General features: G+C 43.5%; 1 protein-coding gene across 4 annotated transcripts in view; it reads right to left on the bottom strand.

The window, feature by feature from the left end:
* Positions 1 to 18,008, bottom strand: part of LOC142160711 (alpha-2-macroglobulin-like protein 1) — a 138,239-nt gene that overhangs the window by 55,656 nt on the left and 64,575 nt on the right. For all 4 annotated transcript variants that reach the window (XM_075215594.1, XM_075215592.1, XM_075215593.1 and 1 more), the window contains exons 15-18: positions 15,343 to 15,406; positions 15,115 to 15,257; positions 11,413 to 11,562; positions 7,450 to 7,635 (exon numbers count right to left, since the gene is read on the bottom strand). In XM_075215594.1, coding sequence (XP_075071695.1) covers positions 7,450 to 7,635; positions 11,413 to 11,562; positions 15,115 to 15,257; positions 15,343 to 15,406 — 543 coding nt within the window. The remainder of the gene's footprint in view (positions 1 to 7,449; positions 7,636 to 11,412; positions 11,563 to 15,114; positions 15,258 to 15,342; positions 15,407 to 18,008) is intronic.

Genomic DNA, 18,008 nt, shown 5'->3' with positions numbered 1-18,008 from the left:
AATCACTAGATCATTGCAATTTCCAGGGTTAAATGCAAATTCGTATTGTATTCTATGACAGTGGGGCATACGTCCCCTCCCTCAACCTCCAATATCACCGGACCCATAGAAATGATCATCATATAATTATATTTTAAATACATAAGCTAAATAAATTTAACTTATACAGCGCACATTATACTGAGAATTAGACCCAGCACACAGAAACGGAGGAGGGATACAACAAAAGAGTAGTTGCTGAGAATCACATCTGACAAGGCCAGGCTGGTACAGGCAAACAGTGGCATATGCCCCCAGGGCTACTCCTATAGTGGACTGACTGGACCTCTTAGCAGGGCCAGATCAAGGCAAGGGTTAGTTAAACTGCTGCCAGGGGAACTGATAGAATGGAGGATTCTCTTCCTAGTTTCTTCTTTTATAATCGGTCAGCAGCTGGGCTGGGTAACCTGTGCATTGCTGTGCTTCCTGGTGACTGGGACCAAAGACATTATTGTAAGTGCTGTCCCATGGACCAGCCCCCTAACCCATCTCACCCTCCATTCCCTCTTCATCCATCTCACCTGCTGTACTCAGTCTTCATTACCAGAACATTTCCGGGAGAAAGGCAGAAACATCTGCCTCCCTCTAAGGGCATTCTAGAGAACACGTAAGTGTGTTACGAAGATTATTATTATACTTAGGGGAGAGAAGTTAATGGTTAATGGATATGGTGGTGTTGGGGGGGTTAAGGCATGCAGGGAACTGATGAAGAGATAATGTTATGTGGGGTGTTCGTGTGTTAAGTTTATATGGGGATGAGTGTTGGGGGTTAATATTATGTTGGAACTGGCTTTGAGGGTGGTCAAAGTTATGCTGAGACTGGTGTTAGGTGTTAACAGTGGGTGCAATGGGGGTGTATACGGTAGTATGCCATACCGCCACTTCTCCTTCTGCCTTCATTGTAAAAATATCAAATTCCATTCACTTACATTGTCATTACATTATTTATACCGCCACTTCTAAATTTCAATTTTGATGACTGGGGGTTAATATTATGCTGCATCTGGTTTTGAGGGGCACAATGTTATGCGGGGACTGGTATTGAAGAGGTTATATCATGCAGGGACTGGTGATGAGGTTGTTAATGTAATGTAGGGACTGGTATTGAAGAGGTTATATCATGCAGGGACTGGTGATGAGGTTGTTAATGTAATGTAGGGACTGGTATTGAAGAGGTTATATCATGCAGGGACTGGTGATGGGATTGTTAATGTAATGTAGGGACTGATGTTGAGAGTTTTTCTGTTATCCAGGAACTGGTGTTGGGTCTGTTAATCTTATACAGGGCATAGTTTTGGGGAGGTTAATGGTATGTGGGGAGTCATAATTCCATGTGTGGTTGGTAGGGGCTATTTATATTTTTAGGGGCTATTAATGATATGTAAAGCCTGTTTTAATTGTGAATGCTATTGATTTAAATGAAAAGTAGGCCTTTAAATATAAATTATTTTCATTAATTGTGACAGGATGGACAGCCTATGCCACCCTGTCTGTTGTTGCTGGGAACCGGCTGGGCTTACTTTGCCACCATTCCCTTTCGATATCCCAAATGCGCCCTCTAACCGCAGTAGGAGGGGCTTACAAATGCTGCCACCACTGGACTCCTTACCGGCATCCAGTAGCGGGTTTCTTCTGGGTAACTGACGCTGCTAGTGTACCCCGTTACTGGTGTACCTGGGCTGGTACCCCTGACCTCTTCCTATGGATCAGGGTTGCTGTGGATGGATCCCCCCTGGCCTATCACACAGGCCAGAGCTGCTGGGCAGCAGGCAGGGCGGTGGTACCAGAAAGCTGGGTCCAAATCTCTGAACACCCGGGAACGGATTAGAGTTGGGTCTAATCTGTAGGTCACAGGGATAGACAAGTTTCCAAGCAGGTCTTTGAAGCAAGTGATGTTTATTTGATCACCCTGGTTGAAGGTACAGTGGGCAGGTCAAATGAAACAAGAGGAACAACTTTCAATTAGAGATGGGCGGGCTCGGTTTCCTTAAACCGAACCCACCCAAACTTTGGGGTTCTGAGTACCGAGTCGAGACGCCTATTCGGATTCCAAAATGAGGCAAAACGTCATCCTGACATCGTCGGATCTCAGATCTCACGAGTTTTGGAATCAATAAATACCCGCGTCCACGGCGATCTAGCGCCATTTGAGACAGGGACAGAGAAGGGTTAATTCACAGTATAGAGCAGGCAAAGTGATAGAATAGAAATAGGAGAGTGGTAATTTTTCTGAATTTGCACTACAAAGTGTTTGGGGTCTCATATACACCCTTATAAAAGAGCTGAATTTTCTGAGTGCTGAAATCCTAATATAGTGGTCATTGCACTGTATTTTTCTGAATTTGCACTACAAAGTGTTTGAGGTCTCATATACACCCTAATAAAAGAGCTGAATTTTAACATCTGGGGGTAAATGTATCAAGGTCCAATTTTTTCAGCGTGTTAAAATCGTGGCAAATCGCGGGTGATAACCCACGATTTTAGTCAAAATTTTCTCCAATGTATTAAGCTACGATTTTGACCCTGATCTTCAAAATCGCTGGTCATCTCTGGCGATTTGCTGTGATGTAAAACACTCCCATGTTAGCCAACTCTCCTGTGTTGTAGCAGCGAGTTGTATAAACCCATCACTGTTACACTGCCTGTCATACAGCTGCTGGAGCTCCGGCAGCTGTCAAAACTGTAAAGAGTAGATCAAAGTTAAAAAAAACAAAAAAAACGCGTGGGGTCTATTTAGTCTTAACCCTAGTGCTGCCAGCCCACTGTTGGTTCCGTGAAAATCAGGGAAAAATTTTGCGTGGGGTCCCCCCTATTTTCACGAAACCAGCACTAGGCAAACCAGCCGAGGTTGGAGGCACTACAGCAGGGGGACACACGGCAGGGGTCCCCCAGCCATAATGACTAACCAACCCCAGGCTGTTCAGCGCTGGGCTGGATTCCCTAGGGAGTGGGGTCCACCGAAAAAAAAGAGCGGGTCCCCCCCTAGGGACACCCAGCCCAGTGCTGAAAGCACTAGGGCTCTTCCTACACCCTGGGCGGTGGGTGTAGGGTAATGACGGCGATAAAGTGGTAAAAAACGAACAGACGCTATTTTGTTTTGTGGAACTACAAGTCCTTGCCAGTCAGGTTGCACTAATTTGTGTGAGCATGCTGCTACTTGTATAACTACAAGCACCAGCATACCCATGGCAGCCAGGGCTGGCTGGGACCTGTAGTTCCACAAAAGAAAATGTTTAAAAATCCACAACACCCTCGTTAAAACCACTAACATTTAATAAAAATAATAAACCCACAATAAATACAGTAAACACCCTCATTTACGCCACATAATTTTATTAAAAATAATAATAAATCCCCGATATACTCACCAATAAAGTTTTCATCTGTTGTCAGCAGCTTTCAATCCAAAAATGACTGTAAACAAAGTCCAAAATAAATTTGCAATTCCCAAAGTCCATGCTTGACAAAGTCCAAAATAAATTTGTAATTCCAAAAGTCCATGCTTGAAATCTCTTCAGTTCTTCTGCCCAGGGGGGGCCCATTGTTGCTTGCAGTCTTCTGTTCTTCAGCCAGGGGGACCCCATATTTGTAACATCCCCGAATCTTCTTGCTTGATTGAAGGAAAATAAAAAAAGTGAAGGACCGTCACAAACAGCTTCTACATAGTAGAAGCTCCGATACGCAATGAGCTTAGCTCATTACGCTAGGTCTATTTATAGTATTAGGGGATTTTCCCATCAGATTTTCACGGAACCAGCAGTAGGCTGGCAGCACTAGGGTTAAGACTAAATAGAGTGTTGACCCCACGTGTTTTTTTTAAAAAAATGTATCTATTATTTACAGTTTTAACAGCTGCCGGAGCTCAGGCAGTGTAACAGTGATGTGTTTATACAACACGCTGCTAGCAAGCAGCGTGTTATATCTGGCGTGTTTTAAAGCAAACTCTCCTGAGTTTGCTTAATCGCAGCTTCATACATTTGAGACTTGTATAGCTACAGTGGCAAACAGTCGGGAGTTTTATTTCTAGCGATTTTGCAAATAACGATTCTGACAGAAGCACAACTCTAGGTATTTTACATGAAATCTCAGCTTCATACATCTGCGAGTTTCAACTCTCCCGAGAAAATCGCTGGATTTGCAAAATCGCACCTTGATACATTTACCCCCTGGTCTGGTTTGAAAGATTTTACCCAAAAAAGTGTGACCTCGGCCATAACTCCACCCGGTCCTACTATTAACATGCAAAGGATGGTGGAGGATTATTTTCAAGAGTTAAATGAAATGGAAATGTCAGACAGTCCCTTTCCATACTGAGAAGAAAAACAAGCCATTTGGAAACCCATGTACAAACTTGCTTTGCAATACCTAAGCTGCCCACTCTCCAGTGTGTACTCAGAAAGAGTTTCCAGCACAACCGGGAACCTTGTCAGTGGTCGACGTAGGAGGTTACTTCCTAAAAATGTGGAAAAAATGATGTTCATCAAAATGAACTACATCTTCCACGAGGAAGGCCTTTACCGGCAAATGCATCCAAGTACTGACACTTCTCTAATGGCGGATTCCAGTGGAGATGAATTAATAGTCTGTGATGATGATGTGCACACTGATGAGGGTGAGGATGATGCTGAAGATGATGATGACATCATCTTGACAGTGTAGAATTCATTTCACAGCTCTGTTGGTCTAACATGCCTTTAGGGCATTGATAGCTGGTTTAGTGGGGGCCAGGGCCGTAACTAAGGCTGTGCGACAGGGGCAACCGCCCAGGGCGCAATTCTGAAGAAGGGCGCAATTTAGGAATATTTTAGATTAATTTGGTTAAAACTGAGGGCTAGGGGGCGGCATTTGTCTTTCTTGCCCCAGGCGCTAGTACTCTAAGTTACGGCTCTGGTGGGGGCCCAAACAAACCAAGCACTTCAGCCACAAAAGTGGCAGCCCTTGTCGCTGAAGTGCTTGGTTTGTTAAAGTGTGCATGTCCTTTGTAAGATCCAACATATGGGTGAGTGGGAGGGCCCAAGGACAATTCCATCTTGCACCATTAATCTTTCCTGGCACTGATGTGTGTTTCTGCGTATGGGGCTAAATAGGCCTATTTATTAAATAAATTCTACCTTATGTCAGGCCTTGATGGGGGAGACGGTGACCTAAACATGGGGGTAAATGTTTTAATGGTTGGGGAATGTTCACTCGGTGCTTGGCAGGTGGGACAGAGCAATCTCTGACAACTTCCCAATTATAGTAGGACAGTTCAGATTTTGGGGATCTGTCCCGAGCAGTCAGGTACAGTTGGAAGGTATGTCCCACTTCATGCTGCTTTACTTATGAATTGAGAGCTTGTGCACTTAATGGTGGTAATTCAATGGAGAAAGCTGCCTTTCTACGCTGAATAACTGCTGAATAACTGCTGAAAAGTGAGATGGAATTATTTCCCTTCATGATACAGCTAGAATCAATGGTCTGGACATAGACCTGAATCAGGATGTGCCTTTTTTAACAAATGCTCTCCATTTTTGCTCAAAACACAAGAAGTTTGCATATGGAAATAATTAGGGGTGTAATATTTAGCATATTCTTATGGGAGGAGCTAGGTCAATGAAAACTAAATGCAGATTAGTTATACTCATGCATGCAATGTTATGTCTGCATGCTAAAAAGAAAAGTTTTGTGGAGAGAGATATAATTATTATATGTAACAATTGAACTGGGGTGCATTTTTGGGGGCCCTCCTGGTCTGTGTCCAGATGCAGAGCATTATTTATGATGTGCATATGGAGGGAGAGGGGGTTGGAGGCCAGTTTGCTGTTAGACCCTCTGCACCTTGGTTATTTATCTTCTGACAAAGGCACACACTGGTTCCATTAGTTTGCCTCCCCCATGGGTTAAAGTTGCCAGCCAGCCTCTGCTCATCCAGCATACTGATAGGGACGCCGAGATGAGGGGGCAGGAACAACGTACCGGGTCCCATGCCTGCCTGCGGGCCCTGGCCTGCCTGTGTAGTGGGAGGAGTCACCAACCTGGTGTGGCCCTGCTCCCTTTGGTGGCTATAGATGGAGCCCTAAAAGTTATTGTACCGAGCCCAAAATTTCTCTTGGCTGCCCTGCATAGAAGCAAAGTGTCACTGTACAGTTATAATTGAGCGAAACATTGCTGCGTGACTGATACCCTGCCATATCCATCATGTTAACACCATCCAGCGCTACCAGAATAAACGCATTATAAAATTTCTTTACTCTTAGAATTAAGCATTTTCCAATGCAGTTTAGTTTACAAATACTTATTTAATGACTGTAATGAAGAGCCTTTATTAATTTATGTAAAAAAAACCATTAAATACAAGTTATATATTATATATAGTGTTTTTTTATGTGGTATTTTTATTACTTTAATCATGTTATTCTAATGAATGGAACCAAAATCCTGAATCTGTCACCGCGGCCCGCGCATGTCCCCACTGCTCAGCTAGCTCTGCAATATCTAAGTGATAGGGGGGATATTAATAAATAGACCCCCATAATGATTATATACTGTCGAAGTCAGCAAATTGGATAAAGTCCTTTCAATTAATATCGAGCAAACTTGATTGTCTTTGTCTGAAAAAATGTGTAGAGCACGCTACTGCGTGGAAGGGCGTACGCAGCCGCAACACGTGGCAATAACAGTTTTTACACATTTACACACATTCGCACAAATATGCACATTTGTAAATAGTACACATTAATTGTAGTTGCAACACATAGTTATTTATGTCGAAATATAGTAGTATTCATGTTTAATATTAAAAGTTATATGCATGTTAGTAAAACATATGGTTCAGGTTAAAGGAAACGTGTCATGTCTGATAGCATTTTAATCCCCTATTCATCAGCAGCTGTCCGGTTCATTCGGCGAAGAGATCGCACATTGCATACTCTAGTTATTGATGTTAGGGAATAAACCTTTAAAGTGATACTGACTATAAAATGCTAATAGACTAGTTGAGACTGGATTCTTGGCAGGAAAGTCGAAGCACAGCCCCTGGGGAGCTGCCCCTCACCTTTGGATATTTTGGTTTGAACTAACCTATGATCTGCAACACCCTGGACCCTCCTGAAACCTGGACCAATAGAAGCCACGTCATCTGCATTGTTTCACTGTATATTTGACTGTATATAAGCAGGAGCGCTTTTCATCTAGTGAGCAGTCATCTTTGACCACAGACTTCAGACCTGAATGACTGTTCACTGGATCCAGAGTGCCTGCGATAAGTAACGGCTGTACTTACTATTATTTCACTTAAATTATTCTGCTACCTTTTGAGAATAAATATTTGTGAGTTGGAAACACAAATCGAGATTCGACAATCGTTATTGGATAGCGACAAAACGTGCATAACAATACGTAGCAGCAATCACAAGTAGAAATGTCACATACCTGAATTATGTCCTGAATATCCTTCTTCTTCTCTGGGTAAGAAGAACGCCACATCCAGGGATCATAAATCCAAAAGTCTGAAGAGTCACTGTCAGATTGTGACGGTTGTGGCGTCTTCCCCTGGCAAAGACTGTAATCCAGACGATTAGATATATAGGTGCGCTGGATCTGGACAAGGTTCTGGATCTGTAACCACACAGAGGAGGCGATGGTCAGAGATTATTTTTTTTGGAGAATTATTAAAACATTGGAACTGGAAAATATTTATTATCAGAACTTAAAGATAATTATAAGGACTGTATTGTACATTTATAAAAATATCCCATAAATGTTACCTTCACTTGTCTTCTATAATGTAGCACAGCAGATATATCTTGTGGCCACACCCCCAATGACATCATCTCAGCTTAGTGTTACATTACACATTATGTAACCACGCCCAAAAATGGCATCATATAAATGTGGACCTCTTTGCCAATGAACGCCAGTGTCCAGGTAGCACCTATAACACCCACTTTCCCTTAAAGCAAGTTGTACTTATGAGTACTTTTATGAAGCCCCCAAGTCCGTGACACAGGGAGGAGGCACCTAGGGTGTAACAAGAGACACAATTCTCACATTTATCAGAAGGAAATTGTTCAGCAGTTTTATGGTAAAGAGATTTTATTAATAACATTGCTTTAATTTTATTGAAGATGTCAGACTTTCTTCAACCTTTTCGTTGCTTGTACTTTAAATACAAATTTTCTGCGACACTAAATTGTAGGGCGCCATTATTTTGAGTTCCAAAATGATAATATACTATTGTTTTGGTAGACCAAGTGTTAGTTTGTTATTTTTAGGGACTCCAAGTGTCAGTGTGAGATTTTCCTCAACAACATGTGTTCCCTATTGAGTATTTTTTAAAAAAAATCATCAGTAAAATATTCTATGAGGAGAGTATACATGACAGTATACAGATGGATGTGTACAGTATACATGATAGTATACAGATGGATGTGTACAGTATACATGACAGTATACAGATGGATGTGTACAGTATACATGACAGTATACAGATGGATGTGTACAGTATACATGTCAGTATACAGATGGATGTGTACAGTATACATGTCAGTATACAGATGGATGTGTACAGTATACATGACAGTATACAGATGGATGTGTACAGTATACATGACAGTATACAGATGGATGTGTACAGTATACATGTCAGTATACAGATGGATGTGTACAGTATACATGTCAGTATACAGATGGATGTGTACAGTATACATGACAGTATACAGATGGATGTGTACAGTATACATGACAGTATACAGATGGATGTGTACAGTATACATGACAGTATACAGATGGATGAGGAGAGTATACATGACAGTATACAGATGGATGTGTACAGTATACATGACAGTATACAGATGGATGTGTACAGTATACATGACAGTATACAGATGGATGAGGACAGTATACATGACAGTATACAGATGGATGTGTACAGTATACATGACAGTATACAGATGGATGAGGAGAGTATACATGACAGTATACAGATGGATGAGGAGAGTATACTTGACAGTATACAGATGGATGTGTACAGTATACATGACACATGTCCGCTGAACGCCACTGGAGAAAATCTGATTTCCTCCACTTCAAGTTTATCCTCTCATCTTACAGTTCCATCCTCTCACTCGCTAAACAATCTTTATTTAAATCCCCCATCTTCTCTCAGTCCTCTAACCCCCGCCACCTCTTCACCACCTTCACCATACTCCTGCCCCCCCTTTTCCTCCCATCACTCCTAACTGCCACTGACTTTGCCTCCTTTTTCTCCTCTAAAATCGAGCCCATGAGACTTGAAATCACCTCCTCCATTCACTCTTTCGCCACCTCCCCCACTCCACCCTCTTTTTCCCTCAGCCCCCAACTCCTATACTTCTTCTGCCCTACCACAGGTGAGGAAGTCCACTCTCTCATTTCATCCCACCCCTTCAACCTGCCCGCTGGATCCTATCGCTCCCTCATCTCTAGGGTGTCTGCCTGTCTCTCTGCCATCTCCTCCTGGATGTCCTCTAGATTTCTTAAACTTAACATTGCTAAAACCGAGCTCATTGATTTTCCTCCATCTTGAACCTCCTCCCACTCTGACCTCTCTATCACTGTTGGCTATTCTTCTATCTCTCCTGTTCCCCAACTTTGCTACCTGGGCGCCATCCTCGACTCCTCTCTCTCCTTTGCCCCACACATTCATTCTATTGCTAAATCCTGCTGTTTTCAGTTACGTAACATTGCTTGCATTTGGCCCTTCCTCTCCCAGGATGCCACCAAATCTCTCATCCACTCCCTGATCATCTCCTGCTTGGACTACTGTAACCTTCCTCTTATTCGCCTTCCCCATTCTCATCTCACTCCTTTTCGATCTGTACTCAATGCTGGTGCTAGAATTATCTTCCTTTCTTGCAGCTCTACTTCTGTCTCCTCCCTCTACCAAGCCCTACACTGTCTTCCCACCTACAGAATCCTTTTCAAGCTCCTCACCCTCACATACAAGGCCCTCGCTAACTCCACTGCTCCCTATAATTCCAGCCTCATCTCTATTCACACTCCATCCCGCTGTCGGCTACCTCTCCCTCTCATTACTTCTTCCTCCTTCCACTTTCTTCCGTGTGACTCTGTCCCCGTATCACCCTTGTGTCTTTAGTATGTCTGCCCCACCTTTTTAGATTGTAAGTTCCTCTGAGCAGAGCCCTCTCCCCTCTTGTTTCCACCACTTTTAACTTTGCTCTCCAGCTACTCAGCCCCCCTCTTTCTTGGACCTTCTGCCCTTTGACTCCTTTCTTGTTTTTCTCTGCACCTTTCAGTGGCTCTTACCTGTCAGTCGCGCCCACCCTCTTGGGCACAGGTTACCAGCTTGTGCTGAATATCCCTCTCTTTCTCTCTAGCTGTGCTTTGAGCTTCCTGAGTTATAGTGTTTATTGTTATTTGTGCCGTGCTGTTTCACCTTGTATTGCGCTATTGTTTGTCTCTGTGCAGCGCTACAGAGACTTTGTGGTGCCCTAAAAATAAAAATTAATAATAATAATAATAATAATAATATACAGATGGATTAGGAGAGTATACATGACAGTATACAGATGGATGGGGGAGAGTATACATGACAGTATACAGATGGTTGTGTACAGTATACATGACAGTATACAGATGGTTGTGTACAGTATACATGACAGTATACAGATGGATGGGGGGAGTATACCTTACAGTAGACTGTGTCGCTCTGTGTCTGCTGTCACTGATCTGTGTACTATATACCGTCCCTTGGTGAATATAGTGTTGGGCCATCGGTGTACCTACATTTGCTAAGTCTTGCAAAATAATTTATTTTGAGAAGTGAGACAGTGGAAATGAGATAAATGGATATAGAGAGCACATATTTAGGGGTGTTCCCTGTGGTGCAGACAGGGTGCACGGCCATTTCCACTAAGCAAGACATTTCTCAAAGAGTCCTGTTCTTGTCCCATTATTTTAATGCAACTTATTTTGCACCTTTCAGTGGCACTTCGATGTGTAAAGCTTTGTACACACAATCATGACAAATGTTAAAAACAGCCCCAATGTCCCATCACTCCCTGGATTAAGTTAAACCATATATGAGGCCAAACAGAGGAGTATTTTTGGAGAAAACTGAAATAATTTATTCACTCAAGTGGTCAGAGGGTGAACGTATGTGACGTATACCGTGTACCCTACTACATACTGCACGTCCTCACATCTTACCACCTCCCCACATGTCACCCTGCTCACATTACTAGCACCAGAGGGAGGAGTAGGCATCTTACGTTGCGCTGGGCAGGCCATTTACTAGTGTAGAACTAAGACATCCGGCGCGGTTTGTAAATGAGAACCAATGTATGAAAAGATGCTTCTCTGTTTATGAATGTTATAAGCAGACGTTTGTCTTACCTTGCTCTCAGTCAGCTCAGCCTCTGGTTTCATCAGCACCACACTCTTGTCCACCGCACGCACTGCGCACATGGAGCCGCCGTTGGCTTTGAGATGCAGCTTAACATCCGATGCGGGCAACACTTCATCCTCTGAGAACCAGAGAATGGCCTGGAACACAATCATCGGATGTGTCACTGGGTACAGCGCTACAGAATATGTTGGCATCATATACATAAAAGATAATAAGGATTAGCAGTAGGTTTTTTTCCCTCTGATCCTTGTCCGCCTTCTATTCAAGATCCAGTTTATTCATATCCACAGTCTACTGTTATATCCATTAAGTCTAAGAACTAATCACATTATTTACCTTACACAGAATTACACTAACTAATAAAACACATCTCCAAACAATCTGACATGTTTTCTTAATTTCTTTATTTGGAAATGATTTAATAAAGGTAAAACATTTAAAAAAGGCAAATATTTATTTAAAACAACAAACCTCAACCAGGGAGCCCCTTTAAAAACTGATCTTATAGATGGAGTAGAGTTTACTGGAACAAACACTACACAAAAGTACAGAATGATTTTTTGCAAAGAACTAAAATATCCCTAAAGATTCAGAACAAAATAATCCAAATCCTACGATGGGGGTCACTCCCATCGTATCACAAGTCACACCCCTCCAGTACTATGTTTATCTCCTTTAAATAATGACTATATCCAGCCAAGGTAAGAACACACCTTAGTATGTCCTATAAGTGTGAGCATATCTCATACCATGTAGATATGGTATCATACCATGTAGGCCTGGACATCAAACGCTCACAAGAACACACAAGGACACACAGGGCCGGATTTACCACTAGGCAACCTAGGCACCTGCCTAGTGCCTAGCGGTTCTCGGGGGGCCCAGCTGGGGGGTACAAGAGAAAAAAAAATTTGGCCCCTCCCCCGACTCGCGGCACCCCGCCCCCCCCGGGTGGGGGGGGGGGTTGAGTCGGGGGAGGGGGGCGGGTTCCATGAGACTGGGGAGGGGCTACTGTGGAGGCTGGTCTCCACCCTCCCTCCTCTGTGCGGCCTGATGTGTGTCACATGGGACGTGCACCACATGACAGGTGCCGTCCCATGTGTGAAGGGGATGCACAGAAGACTGCACAGCTCCTAGATGTAAAAAGGTAAGTTGGGGGAGGGGTAGGGTAGTATATTAATAGTGTGTGTGTGTGTGTGTATATGTGTATGTATTATGTGTGAGGGGCCATTGTCTGTGTATATTATGTGTGTGTGAGGGGCCATTGTCTGTGTGTATTATGTGTGTGAGGGGCCATTGTCTGTGTGTATTATGTGTGTGTGTGAGGGGCCATTGTCTGTTTGTATTATGTGTGTGTGAGGGGCCATTTTCTGTGTGTATTATGTGTGTGTGAGGGGCCATTGTCTGTGTGTATTATGTGTGTGTGAGGGGCCATTGTCTGTGTGTATTATATGTGTGTGAGAGGCCATTGTCTGTGTGTATTATGTGTGTGTGAGGGGCCACTGTGTGTGTGTATTATGTGTGTGTGAGGGGCCACTGTGTGTGTGTGTGTGGGGGGGGGCGGCAGTGTATTTATATTATGTGTGTGTGTGAGGGGCTGTTTGTGGGAGGGAAATAGGTTTATTTTTTAAATGGTAACACTATTAATGTAATGTTCTGGTTGGAGGGAGGCCTACTTATAAAATGTGGGGGCTATATTGATTTAACACTGGGGCTGGTTGGAGTTCACTAATTTTCATGTACCCATTTTTTTTCCCAAATAGGGTCTCCAACATTCCAGGATCCAGACAAGCAGCAACTAATCTAAAGACACAGCAGCCACAAGTGATGAAAGTGACGAGAACAGGTAGGAGAGAGCAGCACAGTCTGCCAACTATCCTGAATCTGGTGGGATTTATATTATGAGGAGATCTGACTTGTTTAAATGTTGCACTATGGGACTCATGCAGAAGACTGACATATTAACATGATTATTACATTCCAGCAGTTTTTCATGTTTCTGTAGGTAGAGGGCTGCAGTCAGTAACTGTAGTGGGGACGGTCTATGATGTGGTAGTGATAGGAGACTGCTGTTTCTTCATTACTGGGCTTACTAACCCTGAACTACAGTTTCTTGACATGTTAATTATCTTTAACTAAACTTAGGTGTTAATCATAAAGTACAATTTGTGTGAACTGAAAGGTAAGCAGTGGTGGAAGTGGGGTGTATATGGTAGTCGGCCATACCGTTACTTCTGATACTGCCTTCATTGTAAAATAATAAAATTCCATTCACTTGATTACATTCCCATTACATTTTTCATACCGCCACTTCTAAACTTCTACTTTGACCACTGAGCTTAATAATCACCGTATGGAGCATATGACCAGTATAATTCAAAATTCTGGTAGATCCTTTGACAAAATACGGGGTCCATGGACATTATTCTTTAACTGCTGGGACCACAGTGTGATGCAGTGTAATGATAAAGGAGGGCACAGTGTGATGAGAGGGACAGTAATGAGGGACCACAGTGTGATGTAGTGTAATGATAAAGGAGGGCACAGTGTGATGAGAGGGACAGTAATAAGGGACCACAGTGTGATGCAGTGTAATGATAAAGGAGAGCACAGTGTGATGAGAGGTACAGTAATGAGGGACCACAGTGTGATGCAGTGTAATGATAAAGGAGGGCACGGTGTGATGAAAGGGACAGTAATGAGGGGCCGCAGTGTGATGCAGTGTAATGATAAAGGAGGGCACAGTGTGATGAGAGGGACAGTAATGAGGGACCACAGTGTGATGTAGTGTAATGATAAAGGAGGGCACAGTGTGATGAGAGGGACAGTAATGAGGGGCCACAGTGTGATGCAGTGTAATGATAAAGGAGAGCACAGTGTGATGAGAGGGACAGTAATGAGGGACCACAGTGTGATGCAGTGTAATGATAAAGGAGAGCACAGTGTGATGAGAGGGACAGTAATGAGGGACCACAGTGTGATGCAGTGTAATGATAAAGGAGAGCACAGTGTGATGAGAGGGACAGTAATGAGGGGCCACAGTGTGATGCAGTGTAATGATAAAGGTGGGCACAGTGTGATGAGAGGGACAGTAATGAGGGACCACAGTGTGATGCAGTGTAATGATAAAGGAGGGCACAGTGTGATGAGAGGGACAGTAATGAGGGGCCGCAGTGTGATGCAGTGTAATGATAAAGGAGGGCACAGTGTGATGAAAGGGACAGTAATGAGGGACCACAGTGTGATGCAGTGTAATGATAAAGGAGGGCACAGTGTGATGAGAGGGACAATAATGAGGGGCCGCATGGCGATGCAGGAGGAGCAGCGTGATGTGCGGCGGCACATAGTTTAACCTTCTACTTAACTATAGGAGTATATGCTATGCTAAAAAAAATATAGTGCTATGGGTTGTTTCAGGGAGGCGGGGGGTGTGGGGGGGCTGGGGGGGCGTGTGTTGGACAGGGGGGGTGAGTGTGGGGGGCTGGGGGGGTGCGTGTGGGGACCATGGGGGGGGGGCCCAAACCAATAACTTGCCTAGGGCACCATGAGGTCTAAATCCGGCTCTGAGGACACACAAGGACACACAAGGACACACAAGGACACACTGTAAAGTTGTTCAGTAAAAATGAATATCTGCTATTACGCAGCATTGACTCTGCTCTTGGTAAACAATGGATGGAGACACTCGCCTCATGATTCAGAAACGGAGTCACTTGGGCAGTCGTGGTATCTGCAGCTACTCCACCTGACTTAGACATAGTGAAAACCAGCAGCTTTCCTGATGGTGAGATATTCCGGACTGGGATGGAGAATTCCACTGAGCCGGAGAGGGCTGAATAGCGGGAGAAAATGAAATAATTTACAGAAGAATACGCAGGAGATTTATCACCGAATCCCAGGTTGTGGGGAGAACGTACAGTCTGTATCTATTCCTTCCACGGTCTTCTTGCCTTCATATGTGATTTTACCATTAGCCAGGACCTGGAAGAGAGAGCATGGATGTGTGGATGGGGTCAGAGATACGGAGAAACATAGAGACAGGAACAGATTATTGATCGTTTTTTTCTGCCCCCCCAGACAGCTCATAGAGGAAGGGTTTCTGGGTCTCCAGAAACCCCCCCCTCCGCTAACGAAGTGCCCCACATAGCGGCACTGTACTATACAGCAGCTGCGGCGCTGTCAAAGAAACGTCCGCGGCGGTGCTGTATTGTATACAGCTCCGCCGCGTACGCTTCTTTGACAGCGCCGCGGCTGTTGTATAGTACAGTGCTGCCGAAACGGGCACATGCGCAGCAGCTCTCTCACTGTTTTTTTTGGGGGGGTTTTGCGTGGAAACCCCCCTAAAAATCCTGTGTGCGCCCCTGATATGGTTTGTATACCTGCAATTTAAAGAGTGGTTTAAAACAGTGCAGCTTGCGACATGCGATTTTGGGATTGGTTTGACATTAATTAAATCTGACGGTTACCAAACAGTAAAAAATTTAAACAAAAATTACAGCACATTTAGTAACTTTCCCACAAAGTGTCAGTAAACATCACTTTGTACAAACACTGACAAAAATTTTTTTGGGTTAGTAACTTCAACATAAAAAGGATCTTCACAACATGTTTTTTACTGTATTTTGGTTAATTGTGTAGTAATGAGGTTTGGCCAATCTTAAATGTAAATATTTGGCTGCAAAATTGTTGAATGTGACTGAATGAAGACACGCTTAGTATCTCTATGCACTTTAAACGTATCTTGATGCAGCCACATACTAAATACGTCATAATTTTTTAACCCTCGGAATGCTTCAGGAAAGAAGAAAAGAGAATACCTAAGGATATAGGAATGCAATAAAATGACAAAAAGGGAATAGCATGAATGCAATTAATATTAAAGTATTTTTTGCTATGGTGTAACAAATGTATTTACTAGTTTACTCTGTAGAACTACAGGTTCCAGCGGACCCTCTACTCCAGGGCATATTGTCACCAGCATGCTCTGACAGCCACTGCCATTTACGGGCATGCTGTCACTTATAGTTCTACAAACGCAACCGTTCTTAAGCAGTGTATGACTGTCAGGGCTTTGTGGGACATGTTTTTCTTTTTCAATTTAATTATCTTTTCTTTTTTTACACTTATAATAATATTCGTGATGGTCATCATCATCAACATGTATCATTAGACAAGGCCTCCAAGATACTCATAATAGGCCACGCCTTTACACGCGCACGTGTAGGTGCATGCTATATATGTTTGATGGAAGTGACATCATTGCCATCCCCTTGCCAACCAGGAAGTGCTGGCTGACAGGAAATACCTGGCAGCCATCTTCAATTCTCAGTCATAGTTGCCAATTCCGCTTATAACAAGTGGAATTGGGCTTCTTTTTTTGTGAAGTTGCAGGTTTTTTTCCACTGACGCGGGTAACTTCTTTTTGGGCTTGGAGACGTTCTCCAAGTCCTTAGGCTGCATAATCGGGGTTTTTTTGGTTGTTTTTTCCCTCTGTTACTATTTTGTGATTGGTGTATTCAGGGTTTTTTTGTGGGCGGGTTGTGCAGCGACATCCTCCAATGAAGTGGTGCCTTGTGGGTGGGTGGAGTCAGAGGAGGATATGGAATAAATCACAGGAAGACAGATCTACAGCAACCTAATGAAATAAGTGGTGTGACAGACACACGATCGCTGCACTTATAGCAGGTAACACTGCTATATAACACCCTCCCCTTCCATTCAGTAATCTGCTCATGTCAGAAGACTGCTTTCAGGGCCCTATTTTATACTGTTATATCATGGGGCTGTGTGGTATAGACAGACCAGTGTCCTAAATTATAGCATTTGCTTTTTTATTTGCCATATCAGTGTATAAATGTGTCCTCTTGTGTTTATAAAGGTCTTTTAAATGGAGATTCAGTGTAGAAATTAGTGTTATAGAAAAGGACAATCCCCTGTAAGTTGGGCTTTTTTTGGGATTTTTAGGATTGGTTTGGGCTTGTTTTGGGCTTGTTTTTCATCTCAGAGTTGGCAACCCTGTTCTCAGTATATACCACACAGTAAAGACATGTTTTCACAGCTCTCCAGCCTCTGCTTTTGATTTGAACTCAGAAAGTAGTACATGGTGTCAGAAGGTTGGCTGCGATGGCACAAGGTCTCTGACACATAGATCCACTTGTTTTTGACAACGCATGGCTCAAATTCAAGAAGTAATTGTGTGTATACTGCTGTGCTGGACTCTCAGACAAATCAATAAAGGTACAGGCATACACCCTGCTCAATTTAGCTGGTGCTGAAGCTGTAGATAAAGCTGATATATGTAACCTCGAGCAACACGAGCAGCAACAAACACGCTGTGTGAATTGCGGCGGTCGCCATTCCTATGAACGTCACAGATGTCCTGCTTTCAATAAACACTGCAAGGCCTGCGGTAAACAAAATCACTTTGCTCGCTGGTGCAGGTCCAAGCCCAAAGCTGATGACAGACAACACTACAGTGCACGTTCCAGCAGCCCGCCGCAACGACTCCATACGGTAGATACACCGCCAGAAAACAATCCTGTCACCAGTCTTCACTTTGAGAGTGATGACCTCAGGGCTGAAA

This window comes from Mixophyes fleayi, chromosome 6 (genome assembly GCF_038048845.1).
Source record: "Mixophyes fleayi isolate aMixFle1 chromosome 6, aMixFle1.hap1, whole genome shotgun sequence".
Lineage (NCBI taxonomy): Eukaryota > Metazoa > Chordata > Amphibia > Anura > Limnodynastidae > Mixophyes > Mixophyes fleayi.
The sequence above is the reverse complement of the archived record's forward strand: the minus strand, read 5'-3'. Positions and strand labels throughout refer to the sequence as shown.